The sequence below is a fragment of the Ictalurus punctatus genome, chromosome 2, assembly GCF_001660625.3.
Source record: "Ictalurus punctatus breed USDA103 chromosome 2, Coco_2.0, whole genome shotgun sequence".
NCBI classification, from domain to species: domain Eukaryota; kingdom Metazoa; phylum Chordata; class Actinopteri; order Siluriformes; family Ictaluridae; genus Ictalurus; species Ictalurus punctatus.
The window spans coordinates 4,481,622-4,499,121 of NC_030417.2; the positions used below are offsets into that span (position 1 = coordinate 4,481,622).

Sequence of the window (17,500 nt, forward strand, 5' to 3'; positions counted from 1 at the left end):
TTTTTTTAAGTTGTAATATATTATTTTTACATTGTGAGGTCACATAACATTGCCAGACGGATCTTTTGTAATTCCTTCATATGTGGCACTTTTTCACTGAATGGCATCAAAACTGCGGGTGGGCTTGTTTGTCTATATTTTTAGTACGGTTGCATCTGTCCCTAGGCACCAGAGGGCTCTAAAATGACAAACCCCTGCTTTAATATTTTACTGCGACATACTGTGTAGTAGAACACCTAAAACTTATAGGTGTACTTTTTTTTTGCACGCTGTTGCTTGTGTTCTTAGCCTGGTGATGAAGTAAGACCCTAAATTTGCCGAATAACCTCGTTTATGACATGCATGGACAAAAAATATCCTTCATCTATGTCTGCTAACCTTGACACTTCACCATTGCCTTTAATCTCCTGGTTCGATTGGGAACTTATTATGTATTGCAATGTATTTTTTTGGGATTTGGAAAAATCCTTTTCAGAGGGGAACTAGTTATATCTCAAGACCCAAATGCATAGACTTTACAATTTGATTCCATCTGGTTCAGTCGGATTTAAATAAACCTCAGATTGTTCAAACGAGCCACTTCGGATGCTTCTCTTAGACAGGTCGGAGTGGAAGAGACACGTCGTGACTTCTTACGTGCTAAAAAGTTTCTCAGGAGGAAATCCTGTGAAAACCAGAAATATCTGGATGCGGCATACGGTCGCTTGCTTAGAACAGCATTATTTGAGATCTAAAGTAGGCCATAAGAAGAATCCTGGTGGTTCGTATGGATTCATTAACGATACTCGTTCTAGGTCGAAGGTTTTATTGGTAGGACGTTAAGTGCGAATCCGATGTAGAACCTTGATTTCTAGCAGATATTCCACCCAGCGCTGGGGGATTCCCAGCTAACTAAGAGTTTTTGTCTTCCCAACACTACCCTGTCTGTTACAGCTCCACCCCTGACCAGATATGGTTTGTTGGCTGGTGATCCATTCTCAGTACAGCATTGAGACTGACATGATAGCGTGTGCTGTAGTAAACACGCCGTGTTTGTGGTGCCTTTATAGCCAGTACTTCCGGGAAACCATTCTGAACGACATCCGTAAAGCGCGGGAGCTGTACACGGGAGTGGAGCTCGCAGCAGAGTTGGGCCGGATCCAGCAGCGACTGGACAACGTGGAGTGCCTGTCAGCCGACATCGTGATCAACCTGCTCTTATCATACAGAGACATACAGGTGAGATGATCAAGTTTCACTATATACCAAACCATTTCTGTTGTTGGTCAATGTTTTCTAAATCATCCGTCTGGAAGGTAAATTCATGGCAATTTTGCTCCCATGGTTTGGGTCCACAAATCAATACAAAGTTCTTCTCAACTTTATCCTCTGAGGAAACTTTTCTTTCCTCATGGGAGTGGTGTCTTCCGGGATGATCCACAATGCACAAGTCCTCACTGAATAGTTTGATGAGGATGTAAATCATGGTCATTAGATGTCAAGCCATTTGAACACCTATGGGAGACTTAGGACTGATGTTTTAGACAGCGCTCTCCACCAAAACACCAAGGGAATATCTTCTGGATGAATGGTGCTCATTGCACCATTAGAATCAACGCCAAGGTGTATAGAAGCTGTTCTGGTTGCTTGCAGTGGCCCAACACTTTAAGAAGCTTTATATTGGTTTTTCCTTTAATTTGACATCCATCTGGCGGTAGAAAAATAAAAACTGCTTACTTCCTTTAGCTGCTTCTGTCAGAGATATTTCACATTCCTATGGTTCAGTGTTAAAATGTCAATAATTTTTAAGTCTGGCTGTCAGACTTTACCGGTCAGTAGTAATTGTAGAAGAATATACAGGCCACTCTTTAAATCAGAGCACCGGTGAAGTGCAGTAAGAGTCGAGTTTCTCTGGTTTGAAATGAGACTCTTGTCTGAGTGTAAATGTTTAATAAGCTCAGAGTCTCCATGGACTCCCGCTATCTGCATTTGGCTTCCTGTCTCCTATAAGCAAATACAATTTGATCTCACAGAGGTTCACAAATTTCAGTCTAATGCAAGTAGATACAGTCCAGTCGAATGGATGAGCGTGGGAGCGTGACAGTCCAGTGTAGGAAAGGGACACAGTCCATTTTTAATGAAGCTAGTGGAGGTTCAGTGGATGTCAACATAGCCAAATCTAACAAAACTTAGACATAGCCAAATCTACCGGTGGGTCTAACAGTCTAACAGTGCGACACAGTGCAATGTAAGAGAGTGTAGACCAATCATATGGAGAAGAACAAAGGTAGGAAATGCCTGAAACTGCCAGTGGAAAGCAGAGTCTAGACCAGTGGGAGTCAGAATAATTCAGTTTAACAGAGGGAAGTACAGTCCAATCTAAGAGAGGTCAGCATAGTCCATTTTAATGCATACACAGTTCAATCCAATGGTTATAGTTCAGTTCAACAGCAGTGTAATGGAGGTAGACACAGTCTATATAAATTGTCACGGTCCAATCTAATAGAGTATGCACTAATCAAATGGAGTTTATAACTGTGGATACAAATAAATGTAGTCCAGTCTAATGGAGGTAGGTATAGTCTGTTCTAATGAAGGCAGACAGTCCAATCTAGTACGGATAAACATGATTTAATTTATTGAGGAAACACATAGTCCAATCAAATTGTTGCCATTTACTGGAGTTATATACCGTCAGGTCTAATAGAACCAGGCCCAGTCCCAAGTAACTAAATGTGAAGAGGACACACTCTGCTCTAAAGTATTATGAAGTCTGATAAAAGTCTGTACCGTCAGCTGAAAATAGGTAGACATGAGCAAAACAAATATGCAATAGACACAGTCCAGTGTGCTGAAGCTAGACCGTATCCAAAAAAGAAACGTGGCTCAGTCTAATGACAAATAACGTAGTCCAATCTAAGCAATTTAGAAACTATTAAGCCTTCTGTGACATGAATAGTATATGTCGTTGAAAATATATATACACGATCTTTCCTTCGCTACCACTAACATATGTTGCATCTAGCATGTTGCATCTATCTTATGTCACCCCATCCCTTATCAATAAGTAATATGAATATCAACATATGGCACATTATAAAGGTGGACTGAATTATTTACATCGGTTTGAGTGGTTTCATGCTGTGCAGTGGCTCAAGAGTATGATGCAGGAGTTTCATTAATAATGCAGTGTGTTGGGAGTGAAAGAACCGTCTCCGACTGCTTCTGAAACAGCGTTTTAACAGAACCAGGCTCATGTATGATCAATCAAGAGAGACGTTTAGGACGAAATCTAAGCTCGATTTTGGACAAGCGAGATATTTAAAGGTTTTGGTGAAAGTCGAAATGGAATATTTTCCACGTACGCAAAATTTTATCGATCAGCCAAGACATGTTTGGTGTCCTGTGGTTGCTTATTTATTTATTTTTTTGTTTATTTTTGCACTAGAGCTACTATTAAGGCTAATGGAAATCCATCCCTGAATCTTTATGTACCTACTTTAAGCTGCATAATCGTATTTTTAAATATTCGATTTTGTCAATGGCCTTCAAATGTTGGGAGGCGGAGCCTACGGCATCGAATGATACCAGATTGCACCAAATGCGTATAATGTTTGGCTTGTCCAAGATGGCTGCTCCAATAGTTTTACACTGTTCAACTACATGATGGAGGAATATTTTTTTATTGCAAATCGTTTATTGTGATTTTATTAGTGAAAGTTTTATTTGTCTGTTTGTAGGATTATGAATCCATTGTGAAGCTGGTTGAGACTCTAGAAAAGCTTCCAACATTTGACCCCATTGCCAACCCTCATGTGAAATTCCACTATGCCTTCGCTCTAAACAGGTGACTTTGTGTGTGTGTGTGTGTGAGAGAGAGAGAGAGAGAGAGAGAGAGAGAGAGAGAGAGAGAGAGAGAGAGAGAGAGAGAGAGTGTGTGTGTGTGTGTGTGTGTGTGTGTAAGAATGGCTTTCCTTCAGACTCCTATTATATTCATGGGCTTCCCTGTTCATTTGCATGTGTTAATATTGTGTTATATTTATAAAAGCATTGATGTGCTGTGTCCTTGCCAGTAATACACTCATGACTCATGGGTAGATCATCATTTTTCATTTCTATTCACTGTATTATTATTATTATTATTATTATTATTATTATTATTATATATTTTAAAATGATACGTCCCACTTTTCAACAGCATTACATCAATTTCCTCCATTCAAGCACCAGGCTTTGAACAATACTAGAGTGTTACATGAAGAGAGATTAAATTGCATTTATTTGCAGTATATGAGAAGAGGCAGTCAGGGGGCTTCAGGCTCAGAGGGGGACATGAAATTCCCTGAGGATGCTTCATCATGTCACGGCTTGGAGCCAGACATGCCGAATGACTCATGTGAGCGTCACAGAGGAGATGCACATGCAAACCCATGGCGATGACATCTAACGCTGGTTTTGCAGATGAAGCAACCTATTGAGTCTGATGTTGGCTTTGTGTTGGAAGATATTGGATTTATCTGTGTATAGATGTGTGTGTAGGTGCACAAGTGGGATGATCTGTATGGAGATGAGGCATTTATTCTAACAAACTTCTCTCTCGCTCTTGTATTTTTTTTATCTTAGTGTTTGTCCTTCTAGTTGTTCATTTGCACATTCTCTCCCTCTCTCTCCCTCTCTCTCTATTCATTCTGTCACTGTTTCTCACCCTATTGTACTCTTTTTTCTTTTTTTTTTTCCTCCTCTATATTTCTCACTTTCTACCTTCTGGCTAATTCAGTCTCTCAGTCCCTCTCCTTTTTCTGTCTTTTGGACTGTTTTCCTGATTTCTGGTTTCTTTCCTATCTTTTTTTTTTTTTTTTTTTTTTTTTTTTTTTTTTTTTTAGCTCTTCATTTATTCTCTGTCAATTTGTCTATTTCTATTCATAGCATTGTGCTTTAAGGGTGGCATGTATAATTCATTATTATGCATTGATTAGCTGTAACTGATATATTTGCCAAGTATTATTTACGCCATAGGTAGTACTAACTAAAAGTGTTTAATAGCAGTAACTATACAGCCTAGTGCAAAAATATGTACACCCTTAGGACAAAATGAAAAGGAAAAAAAAAAACCAACCCCTTTCGTATTATAATTTATTCCATAAGTAATAGCTCACTTAATTAAATGAGCAAACATACTAATCTGTCCATTGGCATTGTTAGAACCAGGAAGTGGTACGAAGATATGTATAACTAGAAACGTCTCAATGGCTCATTGCTAAACACTTTTAAACACAGTTTAATGACAAGTTCGCTAATATATCGGTGTCTTGTCAACAGCATGGCGAATTATACCCTTAAACGGAATTATTCAGTAGCTGCAGTGAAACTAATAGGAAATAATAGGTGTGTTGTAGTAAAGGTAGAATGTGAAGCTGGACGTTTAAGCGGTTAATATGTTGTTTCCTTGACTTACATTCTTTCCTCTTCTCTTATTTGTCTCTGCATTCACGTCATTCATTCGCTCTTATTTAGTCAGGGCTAAAGAAAAGAATCCACTGTTTGCATTGTTATTGTTTGGAATCAACACCATACGACGTTAGGTCTGCTTTGACAGCATACCTCGCGTTCTCGTTCTACTCTTTATACCTTGTTATGAACCATGACCATTAAAGGAATATTTCTGATGGGCTTAGCGATTAACTTCCTGTGAGTTTTGTGCTGCTCTGGTGTCACATTTGTTGTACAGACACAATGGTGTTTAATAGGGGAAAAATAATGGTCAGGTTTCGCTGTTAGCATGGCCTCTTAGGGCTTCTGTAGCTATATGTATGACGTGGTTGCTTTGAGTTAAGGCTCGTAGCCGGCAACAAACCTGGCTCGACTGCACGATGGCGTATACAGGTTATATACAGAGTCATACAGATGACGAGGTGAGAGAGCTGGACAGATAAAAGGATTAAAGCGCTGCTGCATCGCTCTCCGTAGGCAGAGATGAAGCAAGAGATCAATCCCATTGGCGCCACTATCAACTGGTCGTCAAGCAGAATCCCTGGAAACCGTCAAGTCAAAATAGACCATCGTGTCCATGAAAGACGCTACTAAACTAAAAATTCAACTCAGAATTTCATTACAAATGAAATCTTGGACTCTGTTGAAGATGACGCATCGATTATACGAGTGGTTCATGAAGGACAAACGTCATAACGTGACGCTTATGTTCTGTTTACTAAGTAGCTCCTTGATGTCACATTGACGCAACCCATCTGTTTTGTTCTAACCACAATGCAGCTGGAACGTTTAATTGAAAATACCCAAGGTATCTTATCTTCCTCTCAGTGATTACATAGGAATATCTTTAGGGGAGTCCCCTAAGTGCAGGTGTGTGCGAAGGAGAGATGATGGAAATGTAGTATAGACTAAAAAAAATGTTTCATATTTGTCCTTTATCATTTAAACAGCTTTTTTTTTTTTGGTATTTTTTAAAGATATTATGGTGCAGTAATAGGCTAGGGCCTTCGTGTGCTACGATAAGGAAATAATTATTTTTTTAACGCCATTTAAATTTGAAAGATTCCATTTTCAGCCTATCATAAGAAAATCAACGCTCTCCCGATCTTAGCGACAGACAGACTTATTGTAATATTTACGGATGAGATTTTCTGATATCATAACACTTACATTATATATCATAACGTAGTCATGATTATTGATATTTGGTTTCTAACTCAATACTCAAACATTTTAAACTAGATAACACGTCATGTTGGGAAATTCATTCTCGGGATCATTCCACGTTCCGGTTTGACCCACAAGGCGTAACCCTTCCCCTCGTCCCGTGTTTAGGAGGAACCAGCCTGGGGACAGACAGCGAGCTCTGGACATCATGCTGCCGCTGGTGGAGTCTGAAGAGCAGGTGGCCTCGGACATTTACTGCTTGGTAGGACGCATCTATAAAGACATGTTTCAGGACTCGCACTTCGCCGACACTCAGAGCCGAGACAGCAGCATACAATGGTGAGCAAAACGCTTTATTCATATAACGCACATCTCTGCAATCCAAGTACTGAAAAAAGCAGAAGCGATACATCGAGTGACATGCCGGATGAGTTGTAATAAAAAAGAAAGTAATTGAGAAACAGGAAGCGCTGAGGGGAATTCTATTATTATTAGACGGAAAATATGCAAACCCTTCAAATAGATCCGATCGATTAAGTGTTGATTCATTGTCCGACGGCTGTGCCGACTAAAAAACAAATCACGGGTTTATATGAATGCGCTGGTTCTAATACGTTTCTTTAGTAAGAGCGTACACAGGAACACGACTGATGGACGCTGAACATAAACAGATTTGTGTAATTATTGATATATTGTTTTCTGTAGAAATTTTGTTTAATAATGAGACGTTTATGTAAGGGAGAAACCACGGTTAGGTGTGCATTACACGATTTTAATGCGTGACGTGGAGGCTTCGCGTTGTTTAATTAGTGTATGCAACCGTTACCGTAGGTTACTATGGTTACGGTTGTTTCTAGTCAGTGCATTAATTGAGAACGGTGATTAAACTGACTGGAACTACCTATGCATTATATACGGTTTGAACGCACACCTTCATGCCAATCAGAATCGAGTATTCAGAGTATTCGATTCCCGGCCCACATGGCTCCACATGCCGAAGTAGCTTCGGCAAGACGTTGAACCCCAAGTTGCACCCGGTGGCAAGCTAGCACCTTGCATGGCAGCTGTGTGTGTGTGTGTGTGTGTGTGTGTGGGTGAATGGGGGGGGGGAGAAGCGCCATATAAGTGCATACCATTTACCATGGAGGGTTTTGTGGTTTCTCAGTAAGAAGCGGCATTTTTTTTTTCTGTTATTGTGATCAAGAGCTCGGTCTTTCTAATCAGATCGACATTGGTTCAAATCAAAAAAGGGTTAAAAAAATAAAATAAAAAATTGCTAAGGTCATACTAGGTATTTTTTTTCAACGTGTTGCCAAGTTTAAACAACAATCTTCAAAGATATTGTCTGTTTTTCTCTGTGCTGTGATCTGTTTTTAAAAACTTTCAATAAATTCCATTGGTTAAAGCAGGTATCATGTGATGAGTGAGGTATCATGTGACAAGTGAGGTATCATGTGAGGTATCATGTGACACGGTATGAAGTTATAGTGAAATTATAATAAATTGGTGTTTACAAGAGACAAGTGTGGTGTTGTTTTTTTTAAACCAGAAATGCTATAGTATATTAATGGGCTTAAGTGACTTCTTGCGATCAATTATTGAACAGATTATACAGAAAATGATGGCATGAACTCCTGTCAAATTTCTTACCCCCAATAGGTTCAGGAGAGGGTTTGAATCGGAGCCCACGCTGCACTCGGGTATAAACTACGCTGTGCTTTTGCTGGCCGCTGGTCACCAGTTTGACTCTTCCTTCGAGCTCCGTAAAGTGGGTGGGTAGACACACACACACACACACACACACACACACACACACATCCCTTTTTTTTCTTTTTTTTTTTAAAACTCTCCAGTCTTTAAGTGCATATTTTTGGTTCCTGTACACTTCATTCTCTTCAACAAGGCACGGCATGAATTACAGAACATGAAAAAGAAAGTGAAAAACGGGAAGAGCCTTCAGAACATATTCAGTTAAGACGAACAAAAGAAGTGCAAAAGCAACAGTACCAGAAGCATACAGTAAATGCTTAATTTGCTTCGTGAGTTCAGATTTTGGGATATCCACAACTTTCACAATATGGCAAACAAAATTGCCTGTAATTGATGAAGAAACATAAATATACATAACATAAATTTCACGTATTGTTTTTCATCCTTCACTGATTTTTCATTCATTTTCAAAACCTCATCGTTGTGAATGAAATATTATTGTAACGCTTATTGCTTAAAACAGTGTTATATAATACATGGTGCTGAGATATTGTTTCCGAGGACCGGGTCATTTCACACTGATTCATAGGTCTTAATGTCAGGTCTTAACATTGCTAAGACCTGAAGAAAATACCGCATTGATGTTTACTTCAGTAAAGCGGGTAAAGAGTGTGAAAATTTAAGCGCAAGGGTGTGCAAAAGGTAAACAAACGTATTTGTAAACGTGTGTGGAACACGGCCTGGAATGATCTACGACTTAACATCGTTATATTAAAAGTCTAAATTAAAATCTTGAGCTGGAAATTTCCAGATTGCTGGCGCTTACAAAGACACTTCCGAACTGTACTTGTGGTTTACAATTGGGATATTCTGTAAGACAGCACTTGACAATTTTGAAACTCAAGTTGAACAGCCTGTCAGGCGCATTGTAGAATCCAGCATCGGGGCTTAAAATAAAGCTGTCATCTGCGTTGTCGCCCACTAGGAATAAATGCATAATGCATAATCGAGCTCCTCACTTGAATGGGGGAGCGGGTAGACATGCAGACTGGGTTGGCGCACCGTGGTTTAACGGTTAGCACGTTTGCCTCACACCTCCAGGGATGGTGGTTCGAATCCCACGTCCGCCCTGTGTGTGCATGTTCTCCCCATGCTTCAGGGGTTTCCTCCAAATGCTCCGGTTTCCTCCGCCAGTCAAAAGACCTGTTGTAGGTTGGCATTTCCAAATTGTCTGAAGTGTGTGTGATTGAGCCTTGCTATCCAGGGTGTCCCCCGCCTTGTGCCCCGACTCCAAGTCCCCTGGGATAGGCTCCAGCGTCCCAGTGACCCTGTCTAGGATAACCGTTGTTTTTCCCATTCATGGAAATGTTTCCTGTACTCATCTTTATTCATCATATCTAGAGCCTGCTGCGGTTTTTTTGTTTTGTTTTTTTTGGATTTCCACGAATCTTTGTTTCCCCATCGTATTTAAAGCAGAAATGAAATCCACATATGAAAGTGAAATAATATGAAACAATCCAAGTATCGTGTTTACACGTTTGCTATTTGCGTCATTTGTGCTGACCGTGATGTAGGTACGTTGCAATGATTTGCTATAAATACGCCCGTAATGGATATTTGCGTAGTATCTACGAATCATCATAACAGAGTATCTTGTTCCTTCAAGGAAAAATCGGATGAAATTACGCTCTTGCCTGTACTACTGCTTCCCCCCCCTGTCAAATTCAGACTAATTCTTACTCCTATGCTTGTTTCATCGACGTTCCTTAAAGTTAAATGCGAAAAACTATGAGGTGCCATTCTTTAGTTTAATTTAATTGTTGGCGAAATTGCTGTGGTATAAGAGCAATAAAGCACTTTGCATCATGCTGATATAGAAAAATAATGAATTAACAACCCTGCGTCACACCACCTGCGTCTGTTTATTTTAATAACCGCACCGTGTTTATTTCCTCAATTACCGAGTTGCCGTTGGGTCGAATTTTCCTTTTTAATATTTGCTAAAACTGTTAGCACTGTTAATAAGAACTATAACAGTGTAAAACAATTAAGCGCTCAGTCCTACCACTGTTAATTGTTAGTTAGTCTTAATGACTAACATTAAGAGACTACAGAGGCTGATGTGCTTAAGCACACACCTCTTGATCATTTTTTAGTCTGTACTGCCCACTAGCATTCTAGAGGATGCCTTGTGCTGCTGTAGGATTGTAAGTTTGGTTTGTCCACACAAGCATGCTTCGGAGGCATTTAAGGGAGCTAGCATTCATCTAGCTTGTATGACTAATATCAAACGTCATGTTGGAGGAGCTTAACGTGTCCTCCGAAAGCAAGCACGCCCTCTAAAACCACAGAGTAAAAGTGAAGGGCTAGAATATGTGAAACTCATAAAGCAATGAAAAGAATTATAATAAAGGAGGGCAAATAAAGGCACAGGACGGTTCTGAAGGCTGGTCCTCAGTGTGCAGGTGTAATGTTTAAGTTAATGTTTATTGTTATGTCTGTCGTAGAGAGACGTATCAGTGAGGTGTATGTTTGTAATAGTTTGGTTTGATGTGTGTGTGTGTGTGTGTTTAGGTGTAAAGTTGAGCAGTCTCCTGGGAAAGAAAGGCAGTCTGGATAAGCTACAGAGTTACTGGGATGTGGGCTTTTTCCTGGGTGCGAGCATTCTAGCCTGCGACAGCACCCGTGTTTTACAAGCATCTGAGAAGCTCTTCAAACTTAAAGCTCCCGTCTGGTATGTGCAAACACACACCTATATATATACTGTATATATTAATGTTGCTCTGGCCTGCAGCCAGACAGGCTTCTAGTGTATACTCTCTCACTGTATATACTTCTCTTTCTTGGTCCCCGTAAGACTGCTGTGTAAACAAAAGAAAACTAACACGGCATGTTGCCGTATGATTGAAAGGGGCCTTGGGGGAACTTCAAACAAAGTTCACATGAGTACATTTCACACAAGCTGGTAATATATATATACACTACCAGTTTAGACACACTCGTTCTTTATTTAACGTATCCTCCCCACTCGCATTTTAGAATAATAAATAAAGTCATCAAAACTCTGGGATAACACAAATGGAACTATGGGAATTATGTTGTGATGAAAAAATCCAAAAGAAATCAAAATAATTTAGTACATCTTCTTCAACGTAGACACGCTTTTTGCCGAGAATTTCCAGAAATCTGTTCTTGGCATTTAACCTCAACCAATTTCTTGAGGAATTTCCCTGAGACAGTATTAAAGGAGTTCACACCTACGCTGGACTCTTTATCCGTTGCTTTTCGGAATATTTCACTCCGAGTCGTCCGTTTAAAAACAATATTTTTCCGTAAAATAAAATGAAAGGAATGAATACGTCGGCACGATTATATTTTTGTCCACGGACCCCGATTTCAAACATTTAATCGCACACCTTCAGATCAAAAGGTTTTTAAGATCGTGAGAAATTTCCCAGGATGATTTGTGAGTTTTTGAAATGCGCAGACTAACCCATCTGGCACCATCAACCATGCCACAGTCAAAGCCAAAGACATCATTGGCAGCGTCACTGCATCTACATCACAAAGTGTTGTCTGTTGGCGTAGTCATGGCAGAATTAGAAGTCTCCCATATTTGAATGAAACGCGCAGAAGGATTAAAAAGATTCCTGAGAAAATGTTGGCTGCTGGGAGAGGCACAGGAGATAAATATAGCGTGGGATTTTGTACGTGTGTCGTTTGTCTTGCGGTTCTTGGCTCCAGTACAGCGTGAAACTGGAGAGGAACGATTATTTGTACTTGCCTCTTTTTTTTAGTTTTTTTTTGGTTTTTATTTTTATATTAAACATTTACTTATATGGGAATTCGTAGTCTATCAAGTATGGTGTAACATTGCCTTACTGTCTATGTTATGTGTCATGTCTTAATGATAACTAAAAAAAATGATTATAAAAGTAATAATTCATGTATGTGTGGGTTTCAGGTACCTCTGCTCGCTGGTTGAGACCATTCTAATCTATCAGCACTTTAAGAAGCCTTCGACTGACCCACCAGGGCCTAAACAGGAACTACTGGATTTTTGGATGGACTTCCTGGTAGAGGCTACCAAAAAGGATGTATCGTCCGTCCGCTTTCCTGTACGAAATACACACACACACACACACACACACACACACACACAAAAATCTGCATGCATACACCTAACATAGGGCCGAAAAGTCTGAGTCTACTTTAAAATTAATCAATTATCAAGTTGTTGCGGATGTAATAAACAATTGCTCCCTCTCCAGCCTCTGGTGTATTCTCTCTCTTGATGTTATGAGACAAAAAACACAACGACGAAAAAAACCCCTACAGCTTGTCATTTTACCGAGAAACAAGAATGCGTAAACTCCTATGTCCTGAAGTGCTCGGAAAATTTGCAAAGTACTGTGACTGTTCCAAAACACTTGTGGGACGAAGGGACATCAGTCCATGTTACCTAATTGCCTCCTACAAACAAAAAAAACTTCACCTCATGAATGATTATTATGTTTGTGGCAGCTGGAACTGCTGTCTGTGCCGTGCAGTTATAGAAAAGTAATACACGTTTTCTGACCAATCAGATTTGAGGATTCAGCCGTGCTCGGTAATGATTCAGTACAGTTATGCACAGCATTCTATCATAGCATTCTCATACCTTCTGTTTTTAGTCAGTAAGAACAAACATTTTTACTTAGTAAGGAATAATGTTATGCTGTTTGGGGAATACAGTATCGTTTAACACAACTGTGTTCGTTTCTGATCGCTGAGAATCAGAAACAGTTCATATTACTGCTTTTGGACTGAATTGGATTGATTTGTTGTTAGGTATTATTACTGCATTAATGCAATAATTATAATTGGATTTTGTATTTATGACAGGTACTGATTCTGGAGCCCACTAAAGTCTACCAGCCGTCTTACCTGTCAATCAACAATGATGTGGAACAGAACACGCTCTCCATTTGGCACGTGGCTTCTGATGACAAAGTGAGCGTTCACTCAATCGTGCACTCGCTCACTCATTCATTCACTCACTCACTAATACAATCACTTATTCACTCACTCATTCACTCTCTAATACACTCACTCATTCCCTCATTCATTCACTCACTAATACACTCATTCATTCACTCACTCATTCCCTCACTCATTCACTCACTCATTCACTCACTCATTCACTCACTAGTACACTCATTCACTTTCTAATACACTCACTCATTCCCTCATTCATTCACTCACTAATACACTCATTCATTCACTCACTCATTCCCTCACTCATTAATTCACTAATACACTCACTCATTCACTCACTAATACACTCATTCACTCACTCATTCCCTCATTCATTCACTCGCTTATTCTCTCACTCTTACTCCCTCATCCATTCTCACTCACTTATTCATTCACTCAATCATTCCCTAATTCAGTCATTCACTCACTCCCTCATTCATTCACTCACTAATTCATTCACTCACTCACTAATTCACTCGCTCTCTCACATTCACTCACTTATTCACTCACTCACTAATACACTCATTCACTGACTTATTCACTCACTCATTCACTCATTCATTCAGTCACACGCTCATTCATTCACTCACTCACTCATTCATTCACTCACTCATTCATTCACTCATTCACTCACTCAATTACTCACTCACTCATTCTCTCACTCACTTATTCACTCACTCACTCATTCATTCACTCACTAATACACTCATTCACTCACTTATTCACTCACTCATTCACTCATTCATTCAGTCACACGCTCATTCACTCATTGTATGTGGAACTTCATTGTGCTATAAATAACATTTGAAATGAAGAAAAAAAATCAAACATAACATTGAAGCTACTTAAACCTCTCGTTGTGTCAGTGTTTTAAACTGGTGTTATTGCAGTCGTAGGCCAACTGATTATTTGTGCAAATTTGCACATATGCGAAATAGAAACTTAAAAAAAAATTTTTTATTCATGCATAACTACAAAACTCCTCGCACTCTATGACCCAGTACACATCCTCACAAACACTGACCACACACTCGCACTGTGGGAGACAATTACATTACAATTACAATTTCATGTAGGACAGCACATGATTTATGATGGATTTAACCAGATCATTCGGTGTGCTACTGACAAGGATCTACATTTACGTCACTCTTCTGTGTGTGTGTGTATATGTGTGTCTGTGTCTGTGTGCGTGTGTGTGTTTGAGAAGTAAATTTGCACTCTATGACCTTCAGACTCTTACACTTCTTACTACTGACTCATTAGATGTGCACACTCCTGCTGTTGCCTTCTCTCTTTCTCTCTCTCTTTCTTTCTCTATCTCTCTCTCTTTCTCTCTCTCTCCCTTTCTCTCTCTTTCTTTCTCTCTCTCTCTCTCTCTCTCCCCCTTTCTCTCTCTCTCTCTCTCTCTCTCTCTCTCTCTCTCTTTCTTTCTCCCTCTCACTCATCTTTTGCTCTTATTAACGGGGAGAAATGACCATGTGTGCATTATGATAATAGTTTGTCTCTCTCTTTTGTCTGTTTGTCTCTCTTGTTCTTTTGCGTTGTCAATCATTTTGTCTCTAATGCAGGCAAGTGCGCACTCACACACACACACACACACACACAGACGTGCTTGAAAGTGGTGCACACCCACACACTTGAGGGAAATCTGGCCATGTGTACCTTATTATATGTTATCATTGTTTGTCTTCCTTTATCTTTCATTATTTTTCCCTCTAATGTGAGAGATCACACACACACACACACACACTTACTTCCTCTCTCTCTCTCTCTCTCTCTCTCTCTCTCTGCTGTGGACTGAATTCTAACTCATTTCTTCTTATGCAGAAAATGACACACACACACACACACACACACACACACACACACAAACACACACACACACACACACACACACACACAAACACAAACACTGAGGAAGGGCAACAAACTACATTATCATATAACATTTTTCACGCTCTCTCTCTCTCTCCCTCTCTCTCTCTCTCTCTCTCTCTCTCTCTCTCAGAATAAAGGGATCCATGAGTGGAATTTCAGTGCAGCGTCAGTGCGAGGCGTGAGGTGAGTCTTCTCCCACCTTAAAGTTCACATGAGACAAGTTGACCATGACCAGCGCTGAGTTCACTAACAGAGTGTGGGATGAGTGCCTACACTTCTGCACTTTTTGAAAGTGAAGATTTACAGCCACTTGCAGCCTCAAGCAACAACAGCAGCCCTTGTGTTCTGTTCACTCATTAGCCATGTCTCACTGACCCAGACCAACTGTTCAGACTGTATATCACAACAACTATAAAATACATACATCTTCTAAAATTACAAAAGTAAGATGTCATATATACATATATATATGTATGTATGTATATTATATATAATATTGGCACCCTCTGTAAAAATGAGCAAAGAAGGCTGTGAAAATTGTCTATTGTTTAACCTTTTGTTTAAAAAAAAAAATATATATATATATATATATATATATATATATATATATATATATATATATATATATATATATATATATATATATATATATATATATATATATAAATACTCTGCTCTCATGCATATCAGACAATTGCAAACACAACACAGGTTTATTACAAAAAAAAACCCTGTTTGACACAATTATTGGCACCCTTTTAGTCAATACTTTGTGCTACATCCCTTTACCAAGAGAACAGCTCTGAGTCTTCTCCTATAATGCCTGATGAGGTTGGAGAATACATGGCGATGGATCTGACAGCGTTCCTCCGTACAGAATCTCTCCAGATCCTTCACATTTCCAGGTCCACGCTGGTGGACTCTCCTCTTCAGTTCACCCCACAGGGTTTCTATGGGTTCAGGTCAGGGGACTGGGATGGTCATGGCAGGACCTTGATTTTGTGGTCAGTAAACCATTTCTGTGTTGACTTTGATGTATGTTTTAGATCATTGTCCTGCTGGAAGATCCAACAACAGTCAGATCATTCACGGCAGAGGCAGTCAGGTTTTCATTTAATATCTGTTGATATTTGATCGAGTCCATGATGCCTTGTATCCTAACAAAATGTCCAGGTCCTCTGGCAGAAAAACAGCCCCAAAACATTAAAGATCCTCCACCATATTTAACCGTGGGCATGAGGTACTTTTCCATATGGCTACCTCTCTGTGTGCTCCAAAACCACCTCTGGTGTTTATTGCAAAAAAGCTCTGTTTCGGTTTCATCTGACCACAGAACCCGATCCCATTTGAAGTTCCAGTAGTGTCTGCACACTGAAGACGCTCGAGTTTGTTTTTGGATGAGAGTAGAGGCTTTTTTCTTGAAACCCTTCCAAACGACTTGTGGTGATGTAGGTGACTTCAGATTGTAGTTTTGGAGACTTTCTGACCCCAAGACGCAACTAACTTCTGCAATTCTCCAGCTGGAGATTTTTTGGCCACTCGAACCGTCCTCTTCACAGTGCGTTGAGACGATATAGACACACGTCCAATTCCAGGTTGATTCATAACATTTCCAGTTGACTGGAACTTCTTAATTATTGCCCTGATGGTGAAATGGGTATTTTCAATGTTTGTGCTATTTTCTTATAGACACTTCCTGTTTTGTGAACAACCTTTCGCCACACATCAGTTATAGTCCTTGGTCTTACCCATTGTTAGGAATGACTAAGGGAATTTGGCCTGTGTGTTACCTCATATTTAGACCCCTGTGAAACAGGAAGTTATGGTTGAACAATTTCCTGTTCCTAGTCACCCAGATGTACCTAAGATTCCACGGCGTATGATTTGAATTGTAGCCGGCTCTACAAAGAAAATCACATTCGATAATTCATCAGTGCTGTATGTAGGTATAAATCCCATAACAGTTTGCGAGGCCAAAATATATTTTGATTAAATGTCTGTCGAGCGCGGACTTGAAAAACAGCACCTACGTAAACGGACGTACACATACTGTATACGAAATACATACTGTGTTATACTACATTTTGCCCTTGAAATATATATGTGTATAATCATTTTTTTAAAATGTTAAATTAACCCAATTCTAAGCAGGTTTGATTTTTTGGTTGTCTTGGCAACCACAGCTTCAAAGACTGAAAAAAAATTCAGAATCATATCAAATCATCAGCAATCCTATCCCATAGATAATTATATACTG

The 17,500-nt window shown here is 39.6% G+C and overlaps 1 protein-coding gene across 2 annotated transcripts in view; it reads left to right on the forward strand.

Moving 5' to 3' along the window:
• The window catches only part of map3k5 (mitogen-activated protein kinase kinase kinase 5), a 63,900-nt gene that overhangs the window by 25,989 nt on the left and 20,411 nt on the right, over positions 1-17,500 (forward strand). For both annotated transcript variants that reach the window (XM_053686670.1, XM_053686671.1), the window contains exons 5-12: positions 1,050-1,218; positions 3,720-3,826; positions 6,805-6,975; positions 8,296-8,408; positions 10,921-11,080; positions 12,311-12,464; positions 13,231-13,338; positions 15,374-15,426. In XM_053686670.1, coding sequence (XP_053542645.1) covers positions 1,050-1,218; positions 3,720-3,826; positions 6,805-6,975; positions 8,296-8,408; positions 10,921-11,080; positions 12,311-12,464; positions 13,231-13,338; positions 15,374-15,426 — 1,035 coding nt within the window. The remainder of the gene's footprint in view (positions 1-1,049; positions 1,219-3,719; positions 3,827-6,804; positions 6,976-8,295; positions 8,409-10,920; positions 11,081-12,310; positions 12,465-13,230; positions 13,339-15,373; positions 15,427-17,500) is intronic.